General features: G+C 42.8%; 2 protein-coding genes and 1 long non-coding RNA gene across 5 annotated transcripts in view; 2 read left to right on the forward strand and 1 right to left on the reverse strand.

Moving 5' to 3' along the window:
• Window positions 1-9,184, forward strand: part of LOC149363676 (E3 ubiquitin-protein ligase RNFT2-like) — a 25,863-nt gene extending 16,679 nt beyond the window's left edge. For both annotated transcript variants that reach the window (XM_089573651.1, XM_089573650.1), the window contains exons 7-11: window positions 2,788-2,941; window positions 3,132-3,281; window positions 5,112-5,177; window positions 6,417-6,518; window positions 8,689-9,184. In XM_089573651.1, the coding sequence (XP_089429777.1) occupies window positions 2,788-2,941; window positions 3,132-3,281; window positions 5,112-5,177; window positions 6,417-6,518; window positions 8,689-8,820 (604 nt within the window). In that variant the 3' untranslated portion in view covers window positions 8,821-9,184. The remainder of the gene's footprint in view (window positions 1-2,787; window positions 2,942-3,131; window positions 3,282-5,111; window positions 5,178-6,416; window positions 6,519-8,688) is intronic.
• On the reverse strand, window positions 7,690-11,719 carry IFT20 (intraflagellar transport 20). Its single transcript, XM_089573652.1, has 4 exons — window positions 11,587-11,719; window positions 11,435-11,520; window positions 11,258-11,361; window positions 7,690-9,394 (listed from the first exon to the last, which is right to left on the reverse strand). The coding sequence occupies exons 1-4, from the start codon at window positions 11,711-11,713 to the stop codon at window positions 9,313-9,315; spliced, it is 399 nt and encodes a 132-aa protein (XP_089429778.1). The 5' UTR covers window positions 11,714-11,719; the 3' UTR covers window positions 7,690-9,312.
• Window positions 11,720-11,915: 196 nt separating this feature from the next.
• LOC149363678 (uncharacterized) lies at window positions 11,916-18,150 on the forward strand. Of its 2 annotated transcripts, none has more exons than XR_016289101.1 (2): window positions 11,916-12,324; window positions 17,523-18,150. It is a non-coding gene; the product is annotated as an uncharacterized LOC149363678 (long non-coding RNA). The 2 variants fall into 2 exon arrangements; XR_016289102.1 differs by lacking the exon at window positions 11,916-12,324 and adding an exon at window positions 16,678-16,901.
• The last annotated feature ends 3,770 nt before the right edge of the window (window positions 18,151-21,920 follow it).

Raw genomic sequence — 21,920 nt, forward strand, 5'->3', positions numbered from 1 at the left:
TTGATATTAATTTTAGGTTTTATGCATAGACTGGAATACAAACGTGTTATTAATGGGAAATGTCTCCGATGCTGTCAAGCCTAAGTGCACCTAAGAGCTATCCTAGCGTGGAGTTAGTTGATTGGTGTGAGATCTTGAGTTGCTAAGAGCTGTGAAAACCTTGAAGGTGCTGTTTGAGAGCTGTATATAATATGCAGAAAAATTGCTGTATTTTGTGACTAACAATGGGGGAAAATGGCTAGAAAGCATTTGTGTCATTATTTTTTTTTCTGTTCTGGTGCCAGATTTTGACGTAATGCGTGGAGTGTAATGTGAAGTATTATTATTATGTGACCAAAGTGACCTTTCAGACAAAATAAGTATGATCTTAAATATAGAAATAACAGTCTTGCTATGAGACAGGTGTGTCCTATCAATGTTGTGAACTGTGCTCCTGTACTGTTGTTCTCCAGTTTATTTGTCTTTGCCATGGAAACTTCCATATTATAAACAGCTGCTTGAGGTGTATTGTGTGTGCCCAAAGGAAATGCGCAGTCACACAACGAATGCCCAGAATTATAATATATATTATATGCATGGTATAGTACGATTAGATCAGAAGTATTTTTTTTAAGTACCAATGGGAGGCAAACAGTATTAGAGATGCGATTTTGTTAAGTACACTGCTTCACAGCTGAAACTTGGAGGAATTTTAATTTTTGTTCAAGATGGCCATTATTAATGTGCCTAACAGTTAAGGCTGTAAATAGTAAAGGTTTGAACTTGTGGTGTCACAGAGTTCTGGCTTGCACATGAACTTGTAGCAAATGTATTTTGCTGTATATCGCATTATATTTGGAGTGGTGAAAGCATGGAAGCAGGTGGGAAGATTTACAATTTTTCAGACATCAGGCTTTAATCATCTGTTATGTTTGAATAGTAGCCCTAATAGTGGTAGCACTGCGTTCATTTACTACTTTCATTTGCTATTTTCCTCTCACATTGAAAAAGCCTATAATACCACCTGCAGCTTCAGTGTCCTATTTGGTTTAACAGCGCAAAGCTTTTGTGGCAGGCTGTCGAACTGTTTGAGAGATTTTCTTTTAGGCCACTTATAGCCTCCTAGAGCCACTATTTCAGATGCAACTTGGTACAACTCTTTTAAGAAGTTTCTGTGGGAAAAATGGCGTACCACACAGGTCTACGTTCATTGCCACAATGTTATCAGGCACGTGTGAATGGTTTTTGTGTTTCGAAGCGAATAGTTTGAATAATTTTGAACCAAATATTTCGAATACTTCTGGCACAGAAAAAGAAGATTAAACGGCACAGCATGAGAAAAAAAAAAAGAGAGAATGCATTGAAGCTCTGTCGCGCTCATTGAAGCCGTGTCGGCTTTCTGAAAAAATGGCCACTGGAAATTGGGGGGGTGTGGCCTACGTGTAGTTCCGGGCGTATATCTGTGGTGCGAGGTGTGTGGGGTCTCCAACTGCCGCTCTTAATTGCAACTGCATCGTTACGCAGCTGTTGCTTTTAAGCAGCAACCCCATGACACATCAGTCGTCGGAAAGGGGCACCCATCTCCGCGTGTCTCATTGGCTCGCCATGGTGCTTGCTCCGTCACGCTCGTTTAGCGAATTTCACGCGGAGAACAGCGCCTGCGGCAGCTGCACTCAGCTCGGGCTTGTTCCACGGATGTCAAGGGAGCCGCGCACCCTCCGATTAGAGAGATTTAGCATAGCAGGATCCGCTTCCATGGGGAGCCACTGCACGTGCGCAGATTGCCCTGAGGATGCCTCAAGGAGCCAGGCGCCATCCAGCTGTTTGTATGCCCGCCCCGTCGGGACCAGTCAACAGGTGCACACTAGTGACACGCAGAAGCGGATCGCGCTATGCTAAATCTTTATTGATGCACACCGCCGTACCGGTTACGGTGCACGCACCTACCAGCCAGGTGTACCACACCTGGCTGGTTGGTGGTACAGGCTGGTACAGATCTTAGAAATTTCGAATACCAAACATTCGGATCGAACTGAGTATTGAATACTTTAATATTCGACCGAATATTCGAAATTGTAGAATATTCGCACATGCCTGCTGTTTTTTGGAAAATTTAACTTCTTAGCAAAAATAATAGCCCATGGACGACCCTGCGCTCTTTCTGTAATGAACCTGATGGGAATCCAAAGGTTGCACATACCTCCTCCAACATATCAGTGTATGAGACAAATTTAGCTTATAGTTAATAAAATTGTAGACTGTTAAAAAAAAAAAAGTCTTGTTGCTTTCCTGAAAAGTCAGTGGTGGTTCGGTTCTTTTGTGACTAAAACAGTGTATACAGTCAGATCCAGCTCCGTATTTGAACAATACAAAGCTATATGCAAAACACTGACATAACTTTCTAAGAACAACATCTGACAGAAAGCTCCTTTTTCTGCCACACATAAATCCATTAAATGTTGAAGCCTCCTGCACCCTAAAGCTGCTTTTAATCTGAGTTGCATATATTATATGTGTGTATCATTCTTTCACACTCTTTGTATCCTATTGTGTTGGCTGTTGACACAAGAAAGCAATTAGCAAAATGACATGCTGTAGCTGTGGTGCAGTCATTGAACATGGACACCATATTTTTGATCCGTGGCTGTAAAATCACTGCTGTGTTTTTAGTTGCCTGCTATGGAAAGTGTGTAAAACGGTTTCACACGCTTATGAAGAAAGACGCACAATGTGAAGAAACAGTGATTTCTTGTCACAGTACCCATTTGGCTTGGCTTTACAACCTTTTTACTCTTGCTTCATCTGCAGGCTCATCTTGGTGCCTCCGTACACGCAACCTATTGGCGGGCTGGAAGTGGTGTGGATCGTCGTGGTCACCGACTTCGTGCTCAAGCTGATCACCATTCTAGTGAAGGCAGTGATCCTCGCCCTGCCAGCATGCCTCTCTGCTTTCCCCAGACGAGTGCGTGTTCGCCTTCTCACTTGTTGTAACAGCCATAGCATACTGAAGGAGCATCGCTACCCCTCTTTTGCTGTAGTTAGGCAAGGTCAACTCCTTGGTTTTCGGTGTGCATGGTCTTAAGTGGCCATACTTGAAACGTAAGGCTGTATTTTGCATCTGTAGCGATCGTCTCTCTTTGCTTTGACCGCAGGGCCGCTATTACCTGTTTGTGGAGAACTGCTCGCAGCTGTACCGCTCGGTGATGCCCATGCAGCATTGGCTCTACTACTTCTCTGAGTCGTACACTGGCACGGGCAAGATGTTCAGCATGGTCCTGTCTGGGGCGTACCTGCTCTGCAAGGTCTGTGTTGTCTGCGCATTCATTGTTTTGACATTCATTGCACATTCATTGTCTTGACATTGTTTGGCACTGGCTGTGTAAATGCTGGTAATGCCTTTGGATGTTAACTGAGCTCCCTGTCTGAAATATATGCACATATTCTGCTTGTGTTGTATTCCCTTGATTTGTGCTGCGGTTTCTTGCTGTCAAACTGCACCTAATGCAGCGCCAAACTCTGCCAAGTCCCTTCAAATTTGAATAATCAAGATTTTACTGTACATTTGCACATAACAATGGGTTTCATATGCCTGAAATTTGTAAACTAGTTCCTGACCACAGCATCTGCGGAGTTGATAAAACCCCACGACTGAAAAGGGTTTCAGTTACTCTTGAACTTTAGAGAACTTCTTGCTGGGCTAGTTGGTAATTCATTGTAATATAAAGGTGCCAAAAACCACACACACACACAAGACAAGAGAACGGGAGAACGACAACGGTCCCGTTCTCTTTTCTTTTGTATGTGTGTGGTTTTTGGCACTTTTACGTTACAATTATCTCTTGAACTTAATGGCCAGCCACACAAGCAACTGTATATCTGAAGTCGACACAAGAAACTAGATTGATGAACAGGAGGAGTACAGCTAGAAGCGGGAGCGTGTGGCCATTGTACTTTGCAAAGCGCTGCAAGCGACAGATAAGAATCGGCGGTAAAGGCTCATGCAAAGTAAGCTTGGCCGGCTGCTCTTTTTGAGCATGCCCGTGATGCCACCGTTTCTCTTCGGCTGTCAGCAGCAGCAATTTATGAAGCACAGAGGCCACGCACTCCCATGTTCCCTTTCATATTGCTAGTAGCTGTACATTACTTCCAGCAAATAATGTTCAAGTCTGGTCTCATGTATCTTTGGCATCATTCGGGCACGTTTTCTGTTTCGGTGCAAATGATGATGGACATGTACAATTGTAGTCACCTCAAGTTGAGGAGTTTTTGATGTGCACAAGCCAAGTTCTGCCAAGTGGCGCAGCTGTGAAGAGGAAATGTGGTTAAGAACAATGGAAGACAGCACAGGGACTACATGGAGCTAGGGGCAAATGGAGCACTGACTGACAGCCAAAGTTTTTTGCTCGCGACACAAAATATACAGGGAAGGAAAGGAAAGGTGTGATGTGTATTGAAGATTTTTTTCTTTCATACATTTAGCAGTGTGAAAAAATGAGGACACGAGCCAAAGACTCAACTCGGCACAGTGTGAATCAGCACCAACTCGTTCAGTAAACTGTGCCTGTGTTGTGTTACGCCTTTGACTTTTGTGCTCGTTTTTCCATGCTGCTAACAGTATGAATCAACACCAACTCACACAGTTATCTGTCCTTTCCTTGTATATTGCACTTCAGTTGTCAGTCAGCACCCTGTTTGTCTCTTCGCTGTGTGTCATCCTTGCACTGTTTTCAGTTGCTCTTAAATACAAACCAACAAGCTCACATAACTCTGCTTGATTAGATGTGGTGAGTTGAGTGAAGGCATTTTCAAAGCTTCGTCAGAGCAGCCTCTGCCAACTTGGCAGTGTTTGTTGATGTAGTGTAGTTTGTCTGGTAAGGAATAGTACATCTTAGCACGTCAGATGCAAATGGTGTCACTTATCAAAGGGTGTAGGATGGGGTGGAAGCTGGCCGTAGTCCGTGTGGATGACCTGCAATCTTTTTCATTGCAACTTGCTGTGGTTGGTGTGCTTTCCTTGAGAGTCAGATGGAAGCGTGTAATGTGCTGGCTGAAGTACCTGGATATGGTCTGCAATTTGTAGTCCTCTACTCATGGTACTAACGTAAAACATTTAATTTTTATTTTGTTTTCAGTGCACAGATGTTGTCTCCAAAACCAGAGCATGGAAGAGGGGTCTTGTCCAAGTTCTGTCAAATGTGGTATGTTGTACTACTTTTGGACTTTATGCAAGACAGCAGCAAGTGGCATATAGTTATGCAGCCAGGAAACCCAGTAAAGAAGGCTCTGCTGATTTTTTTAGAAAAAAATGGAATGTTTTACAGTTGAATGGAAGTGGAACAGAACAGCTTGATATGGTCAGGAGCGTGAATAATGATCCTTGATGAATCGCGAAGGGTTTGAACAAGCATTTTCGTATGAACCCCAATATTCAATACCACAATGCAGTGGCATGCATTAATACCGGTATCAGTTTAACATCAGTGAATTAACATCAAGTGAAGCTGCTTCACCTTTCGCCAAAAGTGTTCAATTTCATTTCATTTCATTTCATTTTAATACCTTAAAGACCCACTGGGGGTATTACATAAGGTGTGGGTACAAAACAGTCAAATGAACAAGTGTTATGTTGAAATAAGGTTGGTAACAGCTTCGGCAAATGTGGATGGGCATGAGATGGTAGCGATGTCATTGGAGAGGTCGTTCCAGTCTACAGAAACACGGTGAAAAAAAAGAAGCGGCACAGGTAACAGTACGGGTACGTGGGCGAAACACTTGGAAAGGATGACGAATGTGATGGGATATGCCGGCTGGCAGGGCAATGTAGGGAGCGCGGCGCAGCAGACTATGGAAAAATTTATGGTATAGGAAGAGGCTAGAAATACGACGACGAAGTGAAAGGGGCACTAAACTGGATTCCGCTTTTAAAGATGTCACACTGATGTCATACAAATAGGATGAATGAATGAATCTGGCTGCTCTGTACAATTGCTTTGGTATATATATTTCTTATCCGAAAAGCAGGCAGATTGAGTGGCCAGTTTTGCAGAAAGCAACTGTCATCAGTTGAGAGTGCACGAAGAGTTACGTTCTACTGTTTTTTTTCTGTATTTATTTTTGTTTACTGGGTGCTGTACTATAAAAAAAAAAAAGCATGTAGTTTCATCAACAGGTGGTTGTGTTTAGTGGGTGAGCTTACTTTTTATCTGCAGTGAATACTTTGCATAAAGCTTGCTCTGCTGGCCTGAGAAGGGCATGCTTCAGGTGAACTGATTGGAATTTGTAATATGCAATTTTCCTTTTTCTCATTCGCATGTTCTCTGTGCATGAATGTTGCCACTTGTCCATTTGCTCATTCAAACAGTGTCACACTCTTTTGTGTTTCATACTTACAAAGTGCAGCGCTTGCATTCCTGCTTGCACCATGTACTTACTTTCAGAATTACGGGCACCCACCCACAGCCGAGCAGACAAAGGCGGTGGGGGACTCCTGCCCCATTTGTCAAGATGACTTCAAGCGACCCACCATGCTCGCATGCAATGTGAGTAGTACTGCCAAGCATACTGCTGAATGGACTCAGGATGTATTGTAGTGTACTAGTTTGTCCTTTGCTGCTCATGCACAGCACAAGTTTAAGGCAAAAACCTGCATGCATTTGCAGGTTCATTCCCAGCTGCGGTGACCACATTTATAGGCGGGTGCTCAGATTTTGGTGCGCTTTAAGGGAGGGAAGGTGGTCTTAGAAAAGAAGCTTTTATTATTGATGTCGCATTTATAAAAACATCAGGGAATGTGTGCAAGTGTGTCGTTGTCCACCACTTTGCGAAGCAGCTATAGCGTTTGCTTTCATTTGATTGCTACGCTAGCAGTAAGACACAATATCAAAAAAAAAACTCTTGGTAATAAGACATACCTTCTAAACTATACAGTTATAGATAGTATATTTTCACCTGCAAAAATGACCTGCCTTAGTCGCTTTGCGGCTTTGGTGTTTCACCACTAATATCGCCACATTAAACAGAACAGGTGTCAAAACAGAGCCCTGCAGCACACCCAGTTCAATCGGACGAGGTGCGGAGAGAGACCCTGAAACACGAACACACATTGTGCGCCCGTGCAAAGAGCCCTGAATATAGCGCTACAGGCACCCGCTCACCCGTGGGAATAAATCCTGACCACGGAAACCTCATTGCGACAGCAGTGGAACACAGGCATTCCCATGGTGTGCAATGTCAGTGCACGTTAAAGAACCTCGGATGATTGAACTTATTCCAATATAGATCCTACTGCTACAGCATCCTTCACAGTCCTCATGCGGTTTCTTGATGTTACACCTCACGTATATTTACACCACTCTTCTCTCACTAAAAAACATTTTAGAGTTAACACAGAACAAAAAAAAAGACGACTATCTCTTAAGAGTATTAGTAGTCTTTTGCAACCAAAAGTATTGCAAGCAAATAGGTGCACTATGAAGTTTTATGCTTTAATAAATATATCTTTTGAGCTGTGGAGCAGTGTCAGGTATCATTTGCAGAATGGGGAATGCAACTGGGATTAACTGGGACGAACTGGTTTCAATGGGACTTAATGGGTCCCCGTTGGAAGCCAACTGGGAATGAACTGGCCCCATTGGGATGCAAATGGTCCCAGTAAGGGCCTCAATGGGGACCAATTGGTTCCCATTGGGACCAATTGGGAGGCTACTGGTATCAACATAGTGAAGCTTATGTTAGTAAAATCAAAAGGACATTGGCATGTTGTAAAGATAAAGTAGCCATTTAATAGATCATGCAGGAATGAGCCAAAACCACAGCATGCCTCGACATAGTACATCCATGACAGAGGTAAATAGGCAGCCCTGTCCTTTCAACATCGCCAACATGCTAGCAGGTATAAGGACAACATGTCTGGTGCATAACTGTCTACACATTCGGTGCATGGCTGATCATGTACCATATGGCATGTATCTGTCTATTCATCCTTTTTTTAAACCTTTAGCTTTTAGTGAATAAAAGCAAGAAAGCCTGCTGTGGCATTTTATTGTCAGTGATAGAGGCCATGTTCCACAGCAGAAGCCATAGAGGATGGCAGTGATAGGGATAGAAATAAACATGTGAAAGGGGCTACAAGAGTGCTTGGTGATCAGTTTTACACAGGTTTCTCAAACTCTCCTCAAATAATTAAAGAAAAATGAATGCACTGATTGTGCATACATATTTAGTTGAAAGTGTTTCTGCAGGTTATGTATTTGCATACAGTATTGTACTAGTAGTGTTTGCTGTCCATTTTGCTATGAAAGATGTCTCGTGGGCTAGTTAGGACTTTGGTGCAGAACAACGACGTTGTGGCAAACTAAAGCACAGGACTAGTTACAAAAGCTGTCTTGAAGTGTGAAGCTGGCTTCAGAAAAAGAATTACTGCTGAAGAAGCTGTGTTTTGTCTGCGTGCATTGCTTTTCTCTTAAGACGAACTCAAATGCTCATATTTGCTTTCTCTATTATGTTTTTACTTGTTCGGTTATTGCATAGCTCTTCAACTAGATTTCAGGCACTAGCATCTACATTGTGAAGGATAGATGCTTGCGCAGTGGGGTCCAACGTTTGCAGCAACGATGTGGCTGCTTGAACACAGCTTTTTTTTTCTATCACTGCCGCATCGCTTGATATGATGGGCGATTCTCATTCTTTTCCGCTTTTTTCTTTTCACAGCACATCTTCTGCGAAGAGTGTGTGTCAGTGTGGTTCGACAGGGAACGAACTTGCCCCATGTGCCGAGCGCAAATTGCAGACGATCCGACGTGGCGTGATGGGTCCACAACATTCCTCATCCAAGTCTTCTAAGTCTTCTGAGCTGGGACCAAACTGAGGCGTTGCTTTCCGAGCTAAAAGAAAAACAAAAAAAAAATGAACTCGGCCTGCGTCTAGAATGCCTTACTAAAGAAGCCCCACCGTGTGTGACCATTTCAGACTCCAACACGGCTGCTGCTGCACGTTACTTTTTTGTGCTTCTCTGCATCGCCAAGCCTCACTGAGTGACTGAGAAATTCTGGTGAATTGCACCACAGAAAAAAAAATTTTTTTTTGGATGTGTCGTGCGAAAAGCTTCTTCACTTGTCATGTGCACGTGCGTGTGTGTGTGCAGTATAGTCAAAATGGTGGCAGGGCAAGTGAAGTCTAATCAATAAAGCAAATTATAACAACTCTTTTTATGGGTAGGTTCAGTTGTTTTCTCATGACTCGCAGCGTGGAAGCAAAGGGTTGTGTGTTATTACCTTTCCAGCACATTTTTTTACTTTGCAATCCATGTACCAGAATGAAGCTATTGGGTAGGATTTATGACTGCATTGAAAACTGCTCAATCAGATCGTTTTGCTCAGCTTCCTCTCTCTTCAATGCATTCAGCTGTATTCTCAATCTGAAAGAAATGAGGAAAGAAAGCGCAACATTATCAACAGCATGAATATGTACCACATTTGTAGAATAGAGAAACTGCCGCCACTCTACAATATCTCTCCTCAAATTCACGTATCACATTTGGGAACTATGTTGCAACTTCAATGCAAGAAAAGTTCCTGCCAAGGAAGCTGTGATAGCCTTGTTGTCCACCCCTTATACTCAAACGTTATTTGCTACCCAGCTTTGGTAATGGTTAGGTGACAGCAGTTGCATAATGTCTCTTGGTTTGACCTGTTTTATATATTTGACATATCTGACAAAACAGGTCTGTATTTCAAAGTTTAGTATATTTTTTCATCATTTTTGTGGCTTGTTTGAGGAAGGTGTCCCTGTTATGTTGTTACACATGGAAAGAAACTGCAAGCGGAGTCAAGATAGAGAAATTGTGCAGGAATAGAAAAGACTAATAAATTCGTGGTAGAATCTAGATTGCCATAGAACTGCATAACAGCAGAGTTGGCACTTATAGGGGAAAAAAACATACAAAAGTTACTGTCGTCTTCCTTTTCTTGTGCTGCGTTTGCCACGCTGACTTCTTTCACTGCTGTATGCAGCTATGTGCTGCATTTCATGAAATGCTTTTTATGGTTGGTATCGTTGCACTGTCAAAGCAGTTGAAAGAGCTCATACTGGGCACTTGACCAATGGATTACAATCTCCAGGTGGTTTGGGTACTTCTTTGCATCCTATGCAGCGTAGATATAGGCTCTCTGCTGTTGTCAGGCCAATTAGTAACATTTGTGTATATTCGCACTTTTCTTCTGTCTACACAGTCAGATATCTAACCCTCTTTCTACCCTTTGTGCTTTCCTCTCCATTACAGAGCAACGGACCAGAGAACTGAATCAGATTACCCGCTTAGTGTTTCTTGGTAAATAAACCTGTTTTCAATGCAAGATGGGACTAGCACCTCACATGACCAGCTTAATTTTAGTGGTGACCTGGGGCCCTATTCTCGATATGCGTGGCTACCATTCGGAGCCATATAATGTCTCTGATTGGGTCTCGGATTAATCACGTGCTAGTCACAGATTTAAAATTTGTAGCTTGAAATCGTTAGGTTCCGAATGCGCTTTCTGCGTTGACGGCAAATTTACATGACCTTGAGAACTGACTCTTCGCAGAACTCTTGGAGCCTGGATGGAAAATATGAGTGATTGTGGAGGAGATACGAAGATGGAGGTAGCAGAGAGGAGGGCATTTGTTTTAGCAATTTTGAAAAGAGAAATATGTACTGTGAAGGGCTGCTTCCTAAAATGTGACTGGCTGCAGCAATGTTGCATGACTAACGTGGCACGCAAGCATTATACAGTGAAGTCAAAATGACGTCTTGCGTCGCAGAGGATGTGCCTTCCTCGCCTGAATGAAAAAAAAAAAGGAAGGAGGGAGGGAGGGAGGGGGCAAGAATGAGCAGGAGAAAGATGCGGTTTGTTAACTTCCGATTAGAGCTGACCGCCCTATCCTTGTAAGCGCCCTGTCCGCTTGTCATAGGCAACGGTCATTTGTTGGAGGCCAATTCTGCCTGCATGCCACCGAGCGAGCGGCGTTACGCGGAAGGCCGCAAGATAAGTGATGAGAACATACACGGTGCAGCTTCGCCAGTGATACGTTTCCACCTTTCCCGCGAATCTGACGCTCTTGCTGTATTGACAGCTGCTTTCCCAAGTCCTACATAAAGCAAAACGAATTAACGTCGCCACCGACCTCGCAGTGGCTAAATGAAGGCGTTCTGTCGAAAGTTCGAGCCAACCCGTGCTGCGTTCGCTAAGTTTGAAACGCACCACAGAAAAGAAAACGTAAACTGTAGTGTTCAATGCCGAACCTTTCTAGCTCTATCTTCTTTTCAAGAACGAGAGCTTGGAGCTGTTGCTGTTGCATTTCGCGGTCTTTTGCCACAGACTTCAGCAGGTTCCTTGACCCGATGGCCTGCAATGCGGATTGTGACACGTAACTGCGTCTTTGGTCCGAAATGCATAGAATGGTAAATGGATATGATTACCTTTAGTTTTTCTTGTTCCACTTCTGCGGCCAGTTTATCGGATATTGCGATGTATTTGTCCACTACAGACTGGAATTCCGTCATCCCTGATGAAATGAAAATTTCATATAGTTATGTTAACGAAACAGTAGCGGAACGGTTAAACTCCTTACTCTCAATAAATTTGTGGCAGTCATCCTTCAGCTCCTGTGTTTGTCTCGTAGCATCCGGATCTGCAATGCGAATCTTGTTCAACTCATCAACGTAAATCCCAGCTCGCGAGAACACCTCGTTAGCCATTTGTAAACAAACTCGTTTCTACGGCAACAGGATGCGTTGCTTTTTATAGTAATGTACTTGTTTTGGGCTAAAACTTCACTAGTTTTGGCCAAAAGCTTAAATAATTATTCACTTCAAACCTGTCGTGTAGAGTTTTTGTCTTCTAGTGACGTTTTTATGGTGTTCGGTACTCTTTTATCTACTTTTTTGTATCTTGGTCGCAGGTTGACCACTTTTTGAGTTTAGGATCCGGCAACCGTGATCGCAGCATTGCATAATGTTTCTCTATGGCATTATTGCATCATTGTATTGTTGCATGGTTGCATCATGGCGAAAAGTTTGCAAAAGGTTATGTAATCGGGTATAACGGTATAAGTCTGTGTCGGCTGGAGGGATAAAAATGGTATTGCTAGGAGCGGTTTACGTCTTTACTGCTTGTGATTTGCGAGCAAAGCGAAAGCCAATCTCACCCGCGGCGAAAAAAGCGCACTATGATTGCGGTATGGTTACGAAGCGCAGATGCTTAGGTAGCCTAAATGGCAGGGTAAGGCTTGGGCATCGATAACCATATGTCTTCGCACTGTGTGGTATTTGCCGAGCAGTGGAAGAAGTAAGAAGTGGGCAGACGAAAGGTAAGGTATGTGTATCGATTTTCTTTATTAGTTTGAATGGCGATGTTTACTCTCTCGCTATTATTCCTTCTCATTATTCCTTTTATCACTAATTCGTCTCCCTATCGTCTCCCCTACCCCTTTTATTTCCGCCGGCCGTAACTCAGGTTCTTAAGAAGATAGTGGTGCGGCCAACGCCCATTGTTCCCGTTCGTTGGTTTATTTATATTTCAAGATATGGAGCCTAGCTTTCCGTCCAGACAAAACAACATGACTGCTGCTGGAGTTCCGCCCAAATGCAGCATCTACTGGCAGTGAAATTTGACCTATAGCAGCACCCATGACAGCCACTGTTCCATTTGGACGTGAACTCGGCAGTTGCTCTATATGGGCGGAACTCTAGCCACAGCCTTTAATTAATAAAACCAGTACAGACTCTCTGTTGCATGAGTGTGCAGTGTGCACCAGTGGCGTAGCCAGCAATTTTTTTTTTTTTTTTTGGGGGGGGGGGGGGGGGGGCTCATGTTGCAGCGCGGCCTCCTCATAGAATTTGTGGAAGAATCAAACGTAAGAATAATAACTGCATTGCCATATTGAAAATGCCAAGTATGCATTTTTTTAAAATAACAGTGTATTCATATGCCCTAAAAATCAAGGCAGACATAACTGATACCAATGCTTCCATGTTTTTGCGTATTTAATAAGTGAAAAAAAATATCACACGAAGTCTAGAACTATGTCAGTCCGAAACCAGCAAAGCAGTTCATGCCGCTGATATGAAAAACATAAAGGCCATGAAATGAGCAAGTAGAGGACAAATATTTTAATGAATCTTTGACCTTCAAGAACCTTTACATTTTTGTACAAATGCAACGGCCAAGGAAATATTTCAATGACGCTGTGCTTCGTTCCAGTGTACTGCGCAGCAGTGGCTGTCACCGGTAATGCGTTAGGAGTAACTGCAGTGAAATTTTAGTCGCAACAGTTAGCACATGTATAAACGAGGAATTCTGCAAAATATACATTAGAAGTGCGAAGATAAAACTGCTAATATTCTCTTCTTTGGCATGTGTCTCATCGGACTTTGCTGGGTGCTTTGTCAACTTGTCTAATAGCGTGTTGATTTGGCTTGTCTCGTTGTATGGTCTGATGTACGAGATTAAAAAATTCAGTGCATTATAACAGTAATAAATTAATGGAAGTTTCCGATTTGAAAATCTAAAGCACGACTTTTGAAATGTCAGTGCAGCTTTCGCGTCAGAAGTTTATGGGAACTTTATGCCCATTAAGTTTCGGAATTGAAATGCGTGGCTCCGTAGACTCCGCGGCTGCCACGGGATGCCGGGGCGAGCCCGCTTGCCATCGATAGGCGCTTGAAAGTTTGTGCTAGGATAGGGCTCCTTGCATTACATGACTCCAGCTGCAAGTGTGTTGCCACAAAATCCAACTCGAGTTAGCAATGTTCGCGCCAAAATGACTTTTCTAGACTGAAAAAGACATTGTAGGTGACAAAATCTAGAATGAATTCCGGCGCCGTTGGTTGTTTTGGTCAGTGGTGCGTGACAGTTCGAAAAAATTCCAGGGGGGGGGGGGGGGGGGTTGAAGCCCCATAAGCCCCCCACCGTTGGCTACGCCCCTGGTGTGCACTTGCCTTACAGCTAGCTGCATGTGGATCATGGACTATTATTATTTCTGTGCAGATGTTTTGCAGATTTTCACTTTTTCTGGCTTTCAAAGCTCGTTCGTGTTTTGGGCCAACCAGTATATGCTCGAGTTAGAATGCAATATGGCTATCAATATGCAAGATAAATGGTATTTAAAGCCTTTGCCAAAAATCGGCAGCCCTCGAGGTTTGCTTGCAGTTGCCATAATTTGAGTTTTTAGCACCTCTAAGCTTTGCAGCGGTGGGAACGAGGTGACCTCTTACCTTCGAGAGATTTGGAACACTGACAATGCAAAACAAGCCACGCTGTATGGCCCAGAGGAAACCTGGTGGGAAGTATATATAGTATTGTTACGTGACGGCTAGCCGATGAAGGCAGGACTGCATGATGGATGGCGATGATATGATTTAATGGCTGCAGGCCTAACACGAGCGCTCCTGCCCGCGCTACTGCCACCTTCGTTGTCTTCTAGTCCGTCACATGACTCGGGGTCACCGAGCGATCATCCCAATCACGCGAACTAGAAGAATGGCACAGACGATGACACGCAGCAGACGACGATGGACGTGGCAGAGTGGATGAACAGGGAACAGATGTAGGGCTTGCCGTCACGATGAAAGCGATGATGAGAGGATGAAGCGAGGTCCACGAAGACTGAGGAGCCTCCGGTTTCTGGAAGTCAACGCCGAGGCCTGTGGACGCACCCAACGGCAGTGGCTGGGGTACTGTGGTCATGTGTGGGTGGGTGCTCATTGGGGTCTCTGGTCAGTGGTGGTGGTCTCGGTTCAGTGAGGTCGTAAGTCATTGCGTCTTCTAGTTTCGCATGACAGTGGTCAGTGGTGTCTCTGGTCGTCGTGTCATCTTGTCTTCTGGTCGGGGCTTGGGGCGGGGCGGAGGAGTGCAGCGGCATCGGAGCATACCTGGCAGGATGGGGAAGTGCCGGAAGGTACGAAGCCATAAGCACTCCACAGAAGACCTCGGTGGACAGCAGGCTCCTAAGCTCCGGGACCGGGATGGTGAAGTTACCCCGCACCTCACACCAATGTTATGTGACGGCAAGCCGATGAAGACAGGACTGCATGATGGATGGCGATGATATGATTTAATGGCTGCGGGCCTAGCACGAGCGCTCCTGCCCGCGCCACTGCCCGCTTCGTCGTCTTCTAGTCCGTCACAATATCATTGACAAAGACTGTTTGTAAATTTAGGTGTCACTTTGGTCAGAACATGCATGTCCCTGACTCAGATGTGCAAGACAGTCTACCAATCTATTTTCCATTATTGGTGCATGCCTTGATGTTAACGTTGCATCTGTGGTGCTTACAGAGAAGCAAAATATTGCAGGGAAAATTTAAGAAAGTTTTTGCTAAAAAACTCATATGAGCATGCAAAATGACTTCAACAGAGATTTGACATTTCTACATTAGTTCCTCAACTGATGTGTACATTTTAAATAACCATAGGCTACAGCAAAGGCCACTTTTACAACCTACTTAACTTTGAATCTATTATTTGTTCTCTAACAGAGTTTGTTTAAAGTTAGTGAAGTTGTATTGACTTTTGAAGGCACCATTACAGTCTGCTCACTATTTAATAAGAGCTCGAGCTTGTATTAGGAGTGCTTTTTAACGAGGATTTGCTTGACAGCAGCACAGAAGCCCCAAGCAGTGAAGGTACAGGTGCCGTCAAAAGTAAATGGAAGGTGATATTAATGAAAAAATTTAATCATTGCCCGCTCAATTCATGCATCCTTGAATACATATGTGCAGACTAATTGTGATTGTGCGAATTGCACTGTGCACCAACAAAAATGGACCATTATGCTTTAGATTTAAAGAAATTAAATTTTTTTGACAAAGTCGCCTTCCATTTACTTTTGACGGCGACTACTTTCTAATGATATTTGTTTCAACCTTGGAAAGCTGAGGTGTGCTAGAGAGGCCAACTGCCCGCACCAGGAGGTGGTCGTCTAGTGCCCTGAACTAATGAATGAATTATTAATAAAATGTTCATGAGTGCGTGATCAAGACCACATACCAGCTAACCTGTGTATCCACTGGTCTGTCCATCTTATAACTGAGATAAGCAGTGACTGTTCACAGGAGCCAGAAATCTTCACCTCTGTTTTTTGTTCCTTCAAAGAGTATGTGGTATTCACTCTCCAATTCGACTTTCACCTCTTCTTTCTAATAAAATCGTATCTTTCATGACTTCCCACAAATATTTTTACACAGTGGTCTTTGTGCGTTTAAGACCACCCCATGGTATCATTGGTGCCTTCACTGATGCACATAAAAAGCATGCACATACCTAAGCTTTTTTTTTTAGTTAGTCACAGGCTTGTAAGCTCACCTGTATTTTAACTAAGAGCCCTAATAAATCCTGCAGTCTTGTGCAGTTTTGAAACTTTTATGCATGTACTTTTAAAATTGGTCAAAAAAAAAATTATCTTGCACCAAACAAATAACATTAGGCATGAAATGTTACACAGGCGGTTAGAAAATAAATGTGATGGTCTGTAGTGATGTGCTGGCTTGTTCTGTGTGTTTTAAAGCTCAAGACAAGACTTGAGACTACAGGTCTTCCTATTTATCCACATGTTCCTAGACTGGGCTCATGGACAGTTACATCAGTCCTGGACTGCAGTGGTGACACGGCAGCGTCAGCGGTCGCTACTGCAGGGAGACTGCTTGTGTTCACACATCGGAATCTCTGCAGCGCGTAATGATGTCTTGCGTATTTCCGAATTGCTGCCTCTCAGTCAAAGTCAGTGTATCCGTTGCTTCCATATTTTTGCATGTGATCTCCATTTTTTTGGAGCCGTCAATTGGCTGTAGTTGGCTTGAACAGGCTAAGATCGCATTATAATTAGCTTTTTTTTTTTCGTGCGGTCTCAAACTTCCCCTTCACATATTCCTGGTCGCATATATACATGTAAGTAGGGTGTTTTGTTTTTATAGATTGAATGAACCTTTACTGCTAAGGGTCAGTGGTTTACCGGTATTTCTAACAAGTTTTATTGGTGCATGGTGGAAAAACCTTTGAAAAATGCACACTCAGAAATTATAATTTTGAACAACTGTTGCATACTTGATAATGTGGCAATATCTTTATTAACTCTTCCTTTCCTTTATTTCGTGCAAGCCTGAACAAAATTTAACATGCCTATTGAGACGCTGTTTTCTTAAGGACAGTCATTGCAAGTACCTGGAAGGTATGTTGCAAAAAAAAAAAAAAAGAGAAAATGTGGCACGCAATTACTTCAGAATGAAGTTATTCAATGGGTATGTGATCCCTCTATGGAAACTAGTGGTGTGTCCAGTTATCTTATACACGACAGGCTATCATAATTACTGTGTGATACGGGTTTTATAGCACTGTATCCAGATTGCCGTGCGCAATTTTATTGTATTAACAGTATAAAGAAAGTGGTGTTAGTGCACAGCTGTGAGGGGTTCTGTTACTCCTCTTTAAAACCACTCCAAATGTAATAATGCAAACGTCTTTTTGTGCTGGCTGCTTTCACTTACTCTTGTAGAACTTTCTGCTTTTCAGGTGGCAAAAAAGAAATGAGCAAGTTATTGAAAGCACAGAAGGAGATAGTTTGCTTTCTCCTGCCAGAGTCCAAGAAAGGCTTGTTCAGCTGAAAGCCTGGAAGTGTGGCATGACAGCAGTGGTGCAGCTTGCAGTGAAAGGAACTGATTGTAGAAGCCAGCGTCAACTTCTCTTTGAGTTGTGAATTTTGTCATTGCTACTTTGATTTGGTGCTCGACATTTTGGAAGTACTAAGTTCATCTACTACTTGACCTATTTGTGTACATTGCGGTTTCGAGCTCACACGTTGTAAAACTGTTGTGTATATAATGCATGTGTTTCATTTAACTGTCACTAGAGTTATATAAACAACTGATTTGTTTTGTAAGAAATCCAAAGCAGTACTTTTGCAACTCGCCTGGTACTTTTGCAAGTATTTTTCATTTCAAAATGTGCTTGTTAGATATTATGTGAAGATAAGTATTATGTGAAGAAAAGTTTCAATTTCAGCTCCTTGGTGTCATTTTCATAAGAGCCTAAGTATTTGGAGGAAAAAGAAAGACAGTCTCTTGAGAATTTCCATAGTTTGACACGCATGGCTTAGTGTGTTGAAATAACATACAGAATAAAGCACTGTTTTTTAAATCATGCTATTTTTCATTTCTTTTGACTCTGCGCAACTTTCTCACTGTAACTTTGTGGATGTCTGTAGCAGTTCACATCATGTTTGCAGACTAGCTGTTAAATAGGGCACAACACTTTTGGATGTGTTAGGTGAATTAAGCAAGTATTCTTTAGCCTCGGTTCAAGTGATGGCAAAATGCTTCATTTGACAAGTTCCTCTCTATTTGTGCAGTGTGGCAAACTAATGTCTCTTTTTTTTTTTGTGGCCATAGCATGTGTTAGTGACGAAATTGTGGCTGAAATGCCATATTTACTTACATAATAGACACACTTCTTTTTCCCCAAAACAATCTGAAAATTTAAGGGGTGCATCTGGTAAAATATTCAGAAATAGAAACGTAGCAGTAAAAATGGGTCAGAATTAGGCTGGTGGAATAAATACCTCAACCGCTGTGGCTCACTTTCTAAATAAAACAAAATGCACTCTTCAACACTTTCTCCATGCTGAAGAGCGTGCCCAGCAACTTTTTTCGTGAACTGTTCACGTATAATTCACGGAGCAATTCATGAGCGGAACTAGAGCTCACTCGAGCCCAACCACAACAAGTTGCTACTATTCTTCATACGGCAATTCAAATAGAGAAATCCAGTGTGACCAGGTGTTCTCTCTGTTGGTTCTTGGAATCCTCACGGAACATTTTTATTGGCTGTTTGTCTCATAGGGACAAACAGCGTACAGAATAGAGCACTGTTTTTTAAATCATACTATTTTTCATTTCCTTTGACTCTGCGCAACTTTCTCACTGTATAGTAGTCTCAGCATTCAACAGGTGGGGTTTTACATTATTGCGTCGTTGTTTTGACGTCAATAAAAGGGCGCTTGATAGCGTTCACTCTGGGTATTGGCAGACTGCGTGTCAAAAGAAAGCGGTGTGTTTATTATGCGGGAGAAAAAATCGTTTTTATAGCCATGGGGGGGGGGACGCGTGTGCATTCGTTGCACAAGTAAATGTAGTACATGCCTAGGATCTGTAGTGCTTCATAGACAAGTTTCAACACCTCAAAGGCATATCTTTCAAAAAGAGGTAGCTAAAAAATTACAGGCAAACCTTGAAGCCTCTGTTTTTGATACATGGTGACTTGCATTTGTGAACAACGCCTATGTTTTCTTTATTCACTATGCACCAGTAGCGTGTGATCTCTGTGTGCAGTGTCTTGTTTGCTTTTTTTCGTTGTTGTCCTGATGTGGTCTTTGATGCTTTGTGTGGTGTTGCATATATATACAGTGTGCAATGTCCTCGAGTTCATTGTCTATCATTCTTCCTTCTCACTTTTCCATCTTTCTGTCCCCTCTCCCCTGTGGAACAAGTAGGCATTGTGCCCCTTGCAGTGCTCATTACCAGCCTGCTCCATCCCCCTCCCCTTTTTGTCCGTACGCAGTGTTTACTGATGAAACCATCGCAATTACATCGCAATGCCTTCCTGTTGTCTCTGTCATAATGAAACATATTAGGTTTTTCTTTTTCCCCACCCAAATGATACGGCATGCTACCACACTGCCCTTCACTTGGTGAAAAATCCTGTACAAGGATGTCTTCCTGCAATTAATCTATTATGTGGCAAGCATAGCTCTGCTGCCATGCTCTGAAAAAATCACCAACAAAGCCAGTGACGTGTGCTACAATGCTATTCAAAAAAGAAAAAAAAATGTTCTGGAGTTTTATATGTCAACGGTTGCTTAACATAAAAAAAAAAGCGGTGATTGAAGTGAAATCATTCACACTTTCTTTTTGCCATGTGTAGGTTCAGTGCTGTGTCCTAAATGTTGTATACCAAGGTCCATAGACACAAAAATGGTTGTTACGAACACAACCCAGGTCTTGACACAGATTGTTTGTCTTAATTTTTTTAATGCATTTTTCTGTTGTTAGTACCATGTAGCTAAGTACGAGTGGCTAAGCTATTCATTGCTGAGCTCTGAGAGCACAGAAGACCATGGAATGAGCGTTTTTAATTGGGCCACAGAAATTATGATATGATTAGCTTTACCCTTTCACTTTTGTTTGCTTTTGCCTGGAAAGAAAGAGATAATATAAAGAAGTAATTTTGAATAACTGCTCCGTGTTTGTACTTTGCAGGATGCAGCAGCCACAGTGAGTTAGTGCCAGCTCAGTTTCTAAACTTCGTCAGCACTGAAGAACCACTTGCTCTGGGAGAGCGAGATGTTCAGATCAAATCTGAGCCAGTGTCGCCACGAGCTTATGAAGATGAGCCGTCGCTAAACCTGGGAGATTCTGAGCTAGTGTTGCCATCGGGTACTGAAATTTGGCCATCACTTGGCGTGGTCGCAAGAAATATCGACAAGAAATCCGAGCGACTGTTGCCATCATGTACTGAAGAATGCCACGCATCCTCTGCATACAAGTCTGCATCCTCCAACCCTGTGGGTGTATTGACAGTGCACGAAAGCCCTTCAAGTAGTCGCCTCATTTCACTCAAGTCCTTTTCACTGCGAAGGCGCCGCACTCCATCACCGTCAACTTCAACGGCAGTCTCTGCCAATGCATCGTTGTGTGGAGCTTCGGACTACGGAGTGGATGGGTACAACAGTGAATCAACAGACGGAAGTTCTGTTTCCAGGGCCAACGTGCCTGAGTCTGGGCTTGATTCAGCATCTGAAAGTTTGAGCATTCCTTTGGGAGTAGGTGCAAAAACATGCAGCCAGAGAGAGCAGAAACGTCGCGAAGTCAATATTAAAGCAGCTAAACGGTACCGGGAGAAGGAAAGTCAGGAGCGCAGAAAATTACTTAAAGAGCTGAGTGCACTTTCAGAAACAAATGCCAGTTTAAAAGCGGAGGCAGAACGCATAGAATATGAAATTTTCGTAAAGAAAAGAATCCTTCGAGATCTCTTTGGAAACAAGCCCACAACGTAGTAATGTTCTGTATTCGTAGCTTTCCTTAAAGGGGCACTAAAGACAAATAAAAGTTGGCCTGTATCGACAATGTACTGCATTCTAATTACTAAGAGGCCACTCTCACCGAAAACAAAGGTTTTATAGGCAGAAGAAGACCTAAATACAAAATGCAGGTGTCGCCATCACTGGCCGATTTCCCAAGTAAAGTGGATGCGTCGACATCGTTTTTTGGGAACGTATCCCAGAGGTTACGCTACCCTACCATTCACTTGAGAATGAGTTTCACGAGTTTTAATCGACTGGCAGCAAGATTGTTTAGTATCAAATTCTCTTGCTGACAAATGTCAACATAGCCAGATAGTAAGTTTTTACGAAGAACAATATTTGGATAGAGTTGTCCTCAGTTTCCTTCTAAAAGCTTTCTAGCACAAATGCTTAACTAATGCTGAACTTGCATATAAAAGGCTTGAGGGGTATGGCAATGTTAGAGGTTGTAGTGCAAAACCATTAAGTACATGAGCTTTAGGGCACCCAAAGGAGACGTAGGAGTTCCAGATGTATGTAAATTCATAGTTCTGAGGCAGTTGTTACATTTTGTTGATTAAGGAAGATTTGTTAGTGCACGTTACCATGAGTGACATTCTACATAGCTTTGCACAGAAATTATGTTAAGGTCTGCTTATGAAGCCAATTTAGGTAAATCTAATTTTCCACAGCTGTGTTTGTAATGTATGAGCTCATGTATATTCCAGTGTGGCTGCTTAGTTTTGTGTATACTATACTGGTATGAATTCTAAGAGACCCGTGTACTGTGCGATTTCGGTGCACGTTAAAGAACCCGAGGTGGTCGAAATTTCCGGAGCCCTTCACTACAACAT

The sequence above is a fragment of the Amblyomma mixtum genome, chromosome 2 (genome assembly GCF_055824585.1).
Source record: "Amblyomma mixtum isolate Tamu chromosome 2, ASM5582458v1, whole genome shotgun sequence".
In the NCBI taxonomy this organism is placed as follows: domain Eukaryota; kingdom Metazoa; phylum Arthropoda; class Arachnida; order Ixodida; family Ixodidae; genus Amblyomma; species Amblyomma mixtum.

Bases quoted from the DNA above. Each gene is read 5' to 3' on its own strand.
- IFT20 (XM_089573652.1), bottom strand. From the start codon at position 11,713: ATGGCTAACGAGGTGTTCTCGCGAGCTGGGATTTACGTTGATGAGTTG. The intron at 11,521-11,586 runs GTAAGGAGTTTA...TCATTTCATCAG, and splicing joins CTGCCACAAATTTATTGAGA to GGATGACGGAATTCCAGTCT. The intron at 9,395-11,257 runs GTTCGGCATTGA...CATTTCTTTCAG, and splicing joins AAGAAGATAGAGCTAGAAAG to ATTGAGAATACAGCTGAATG.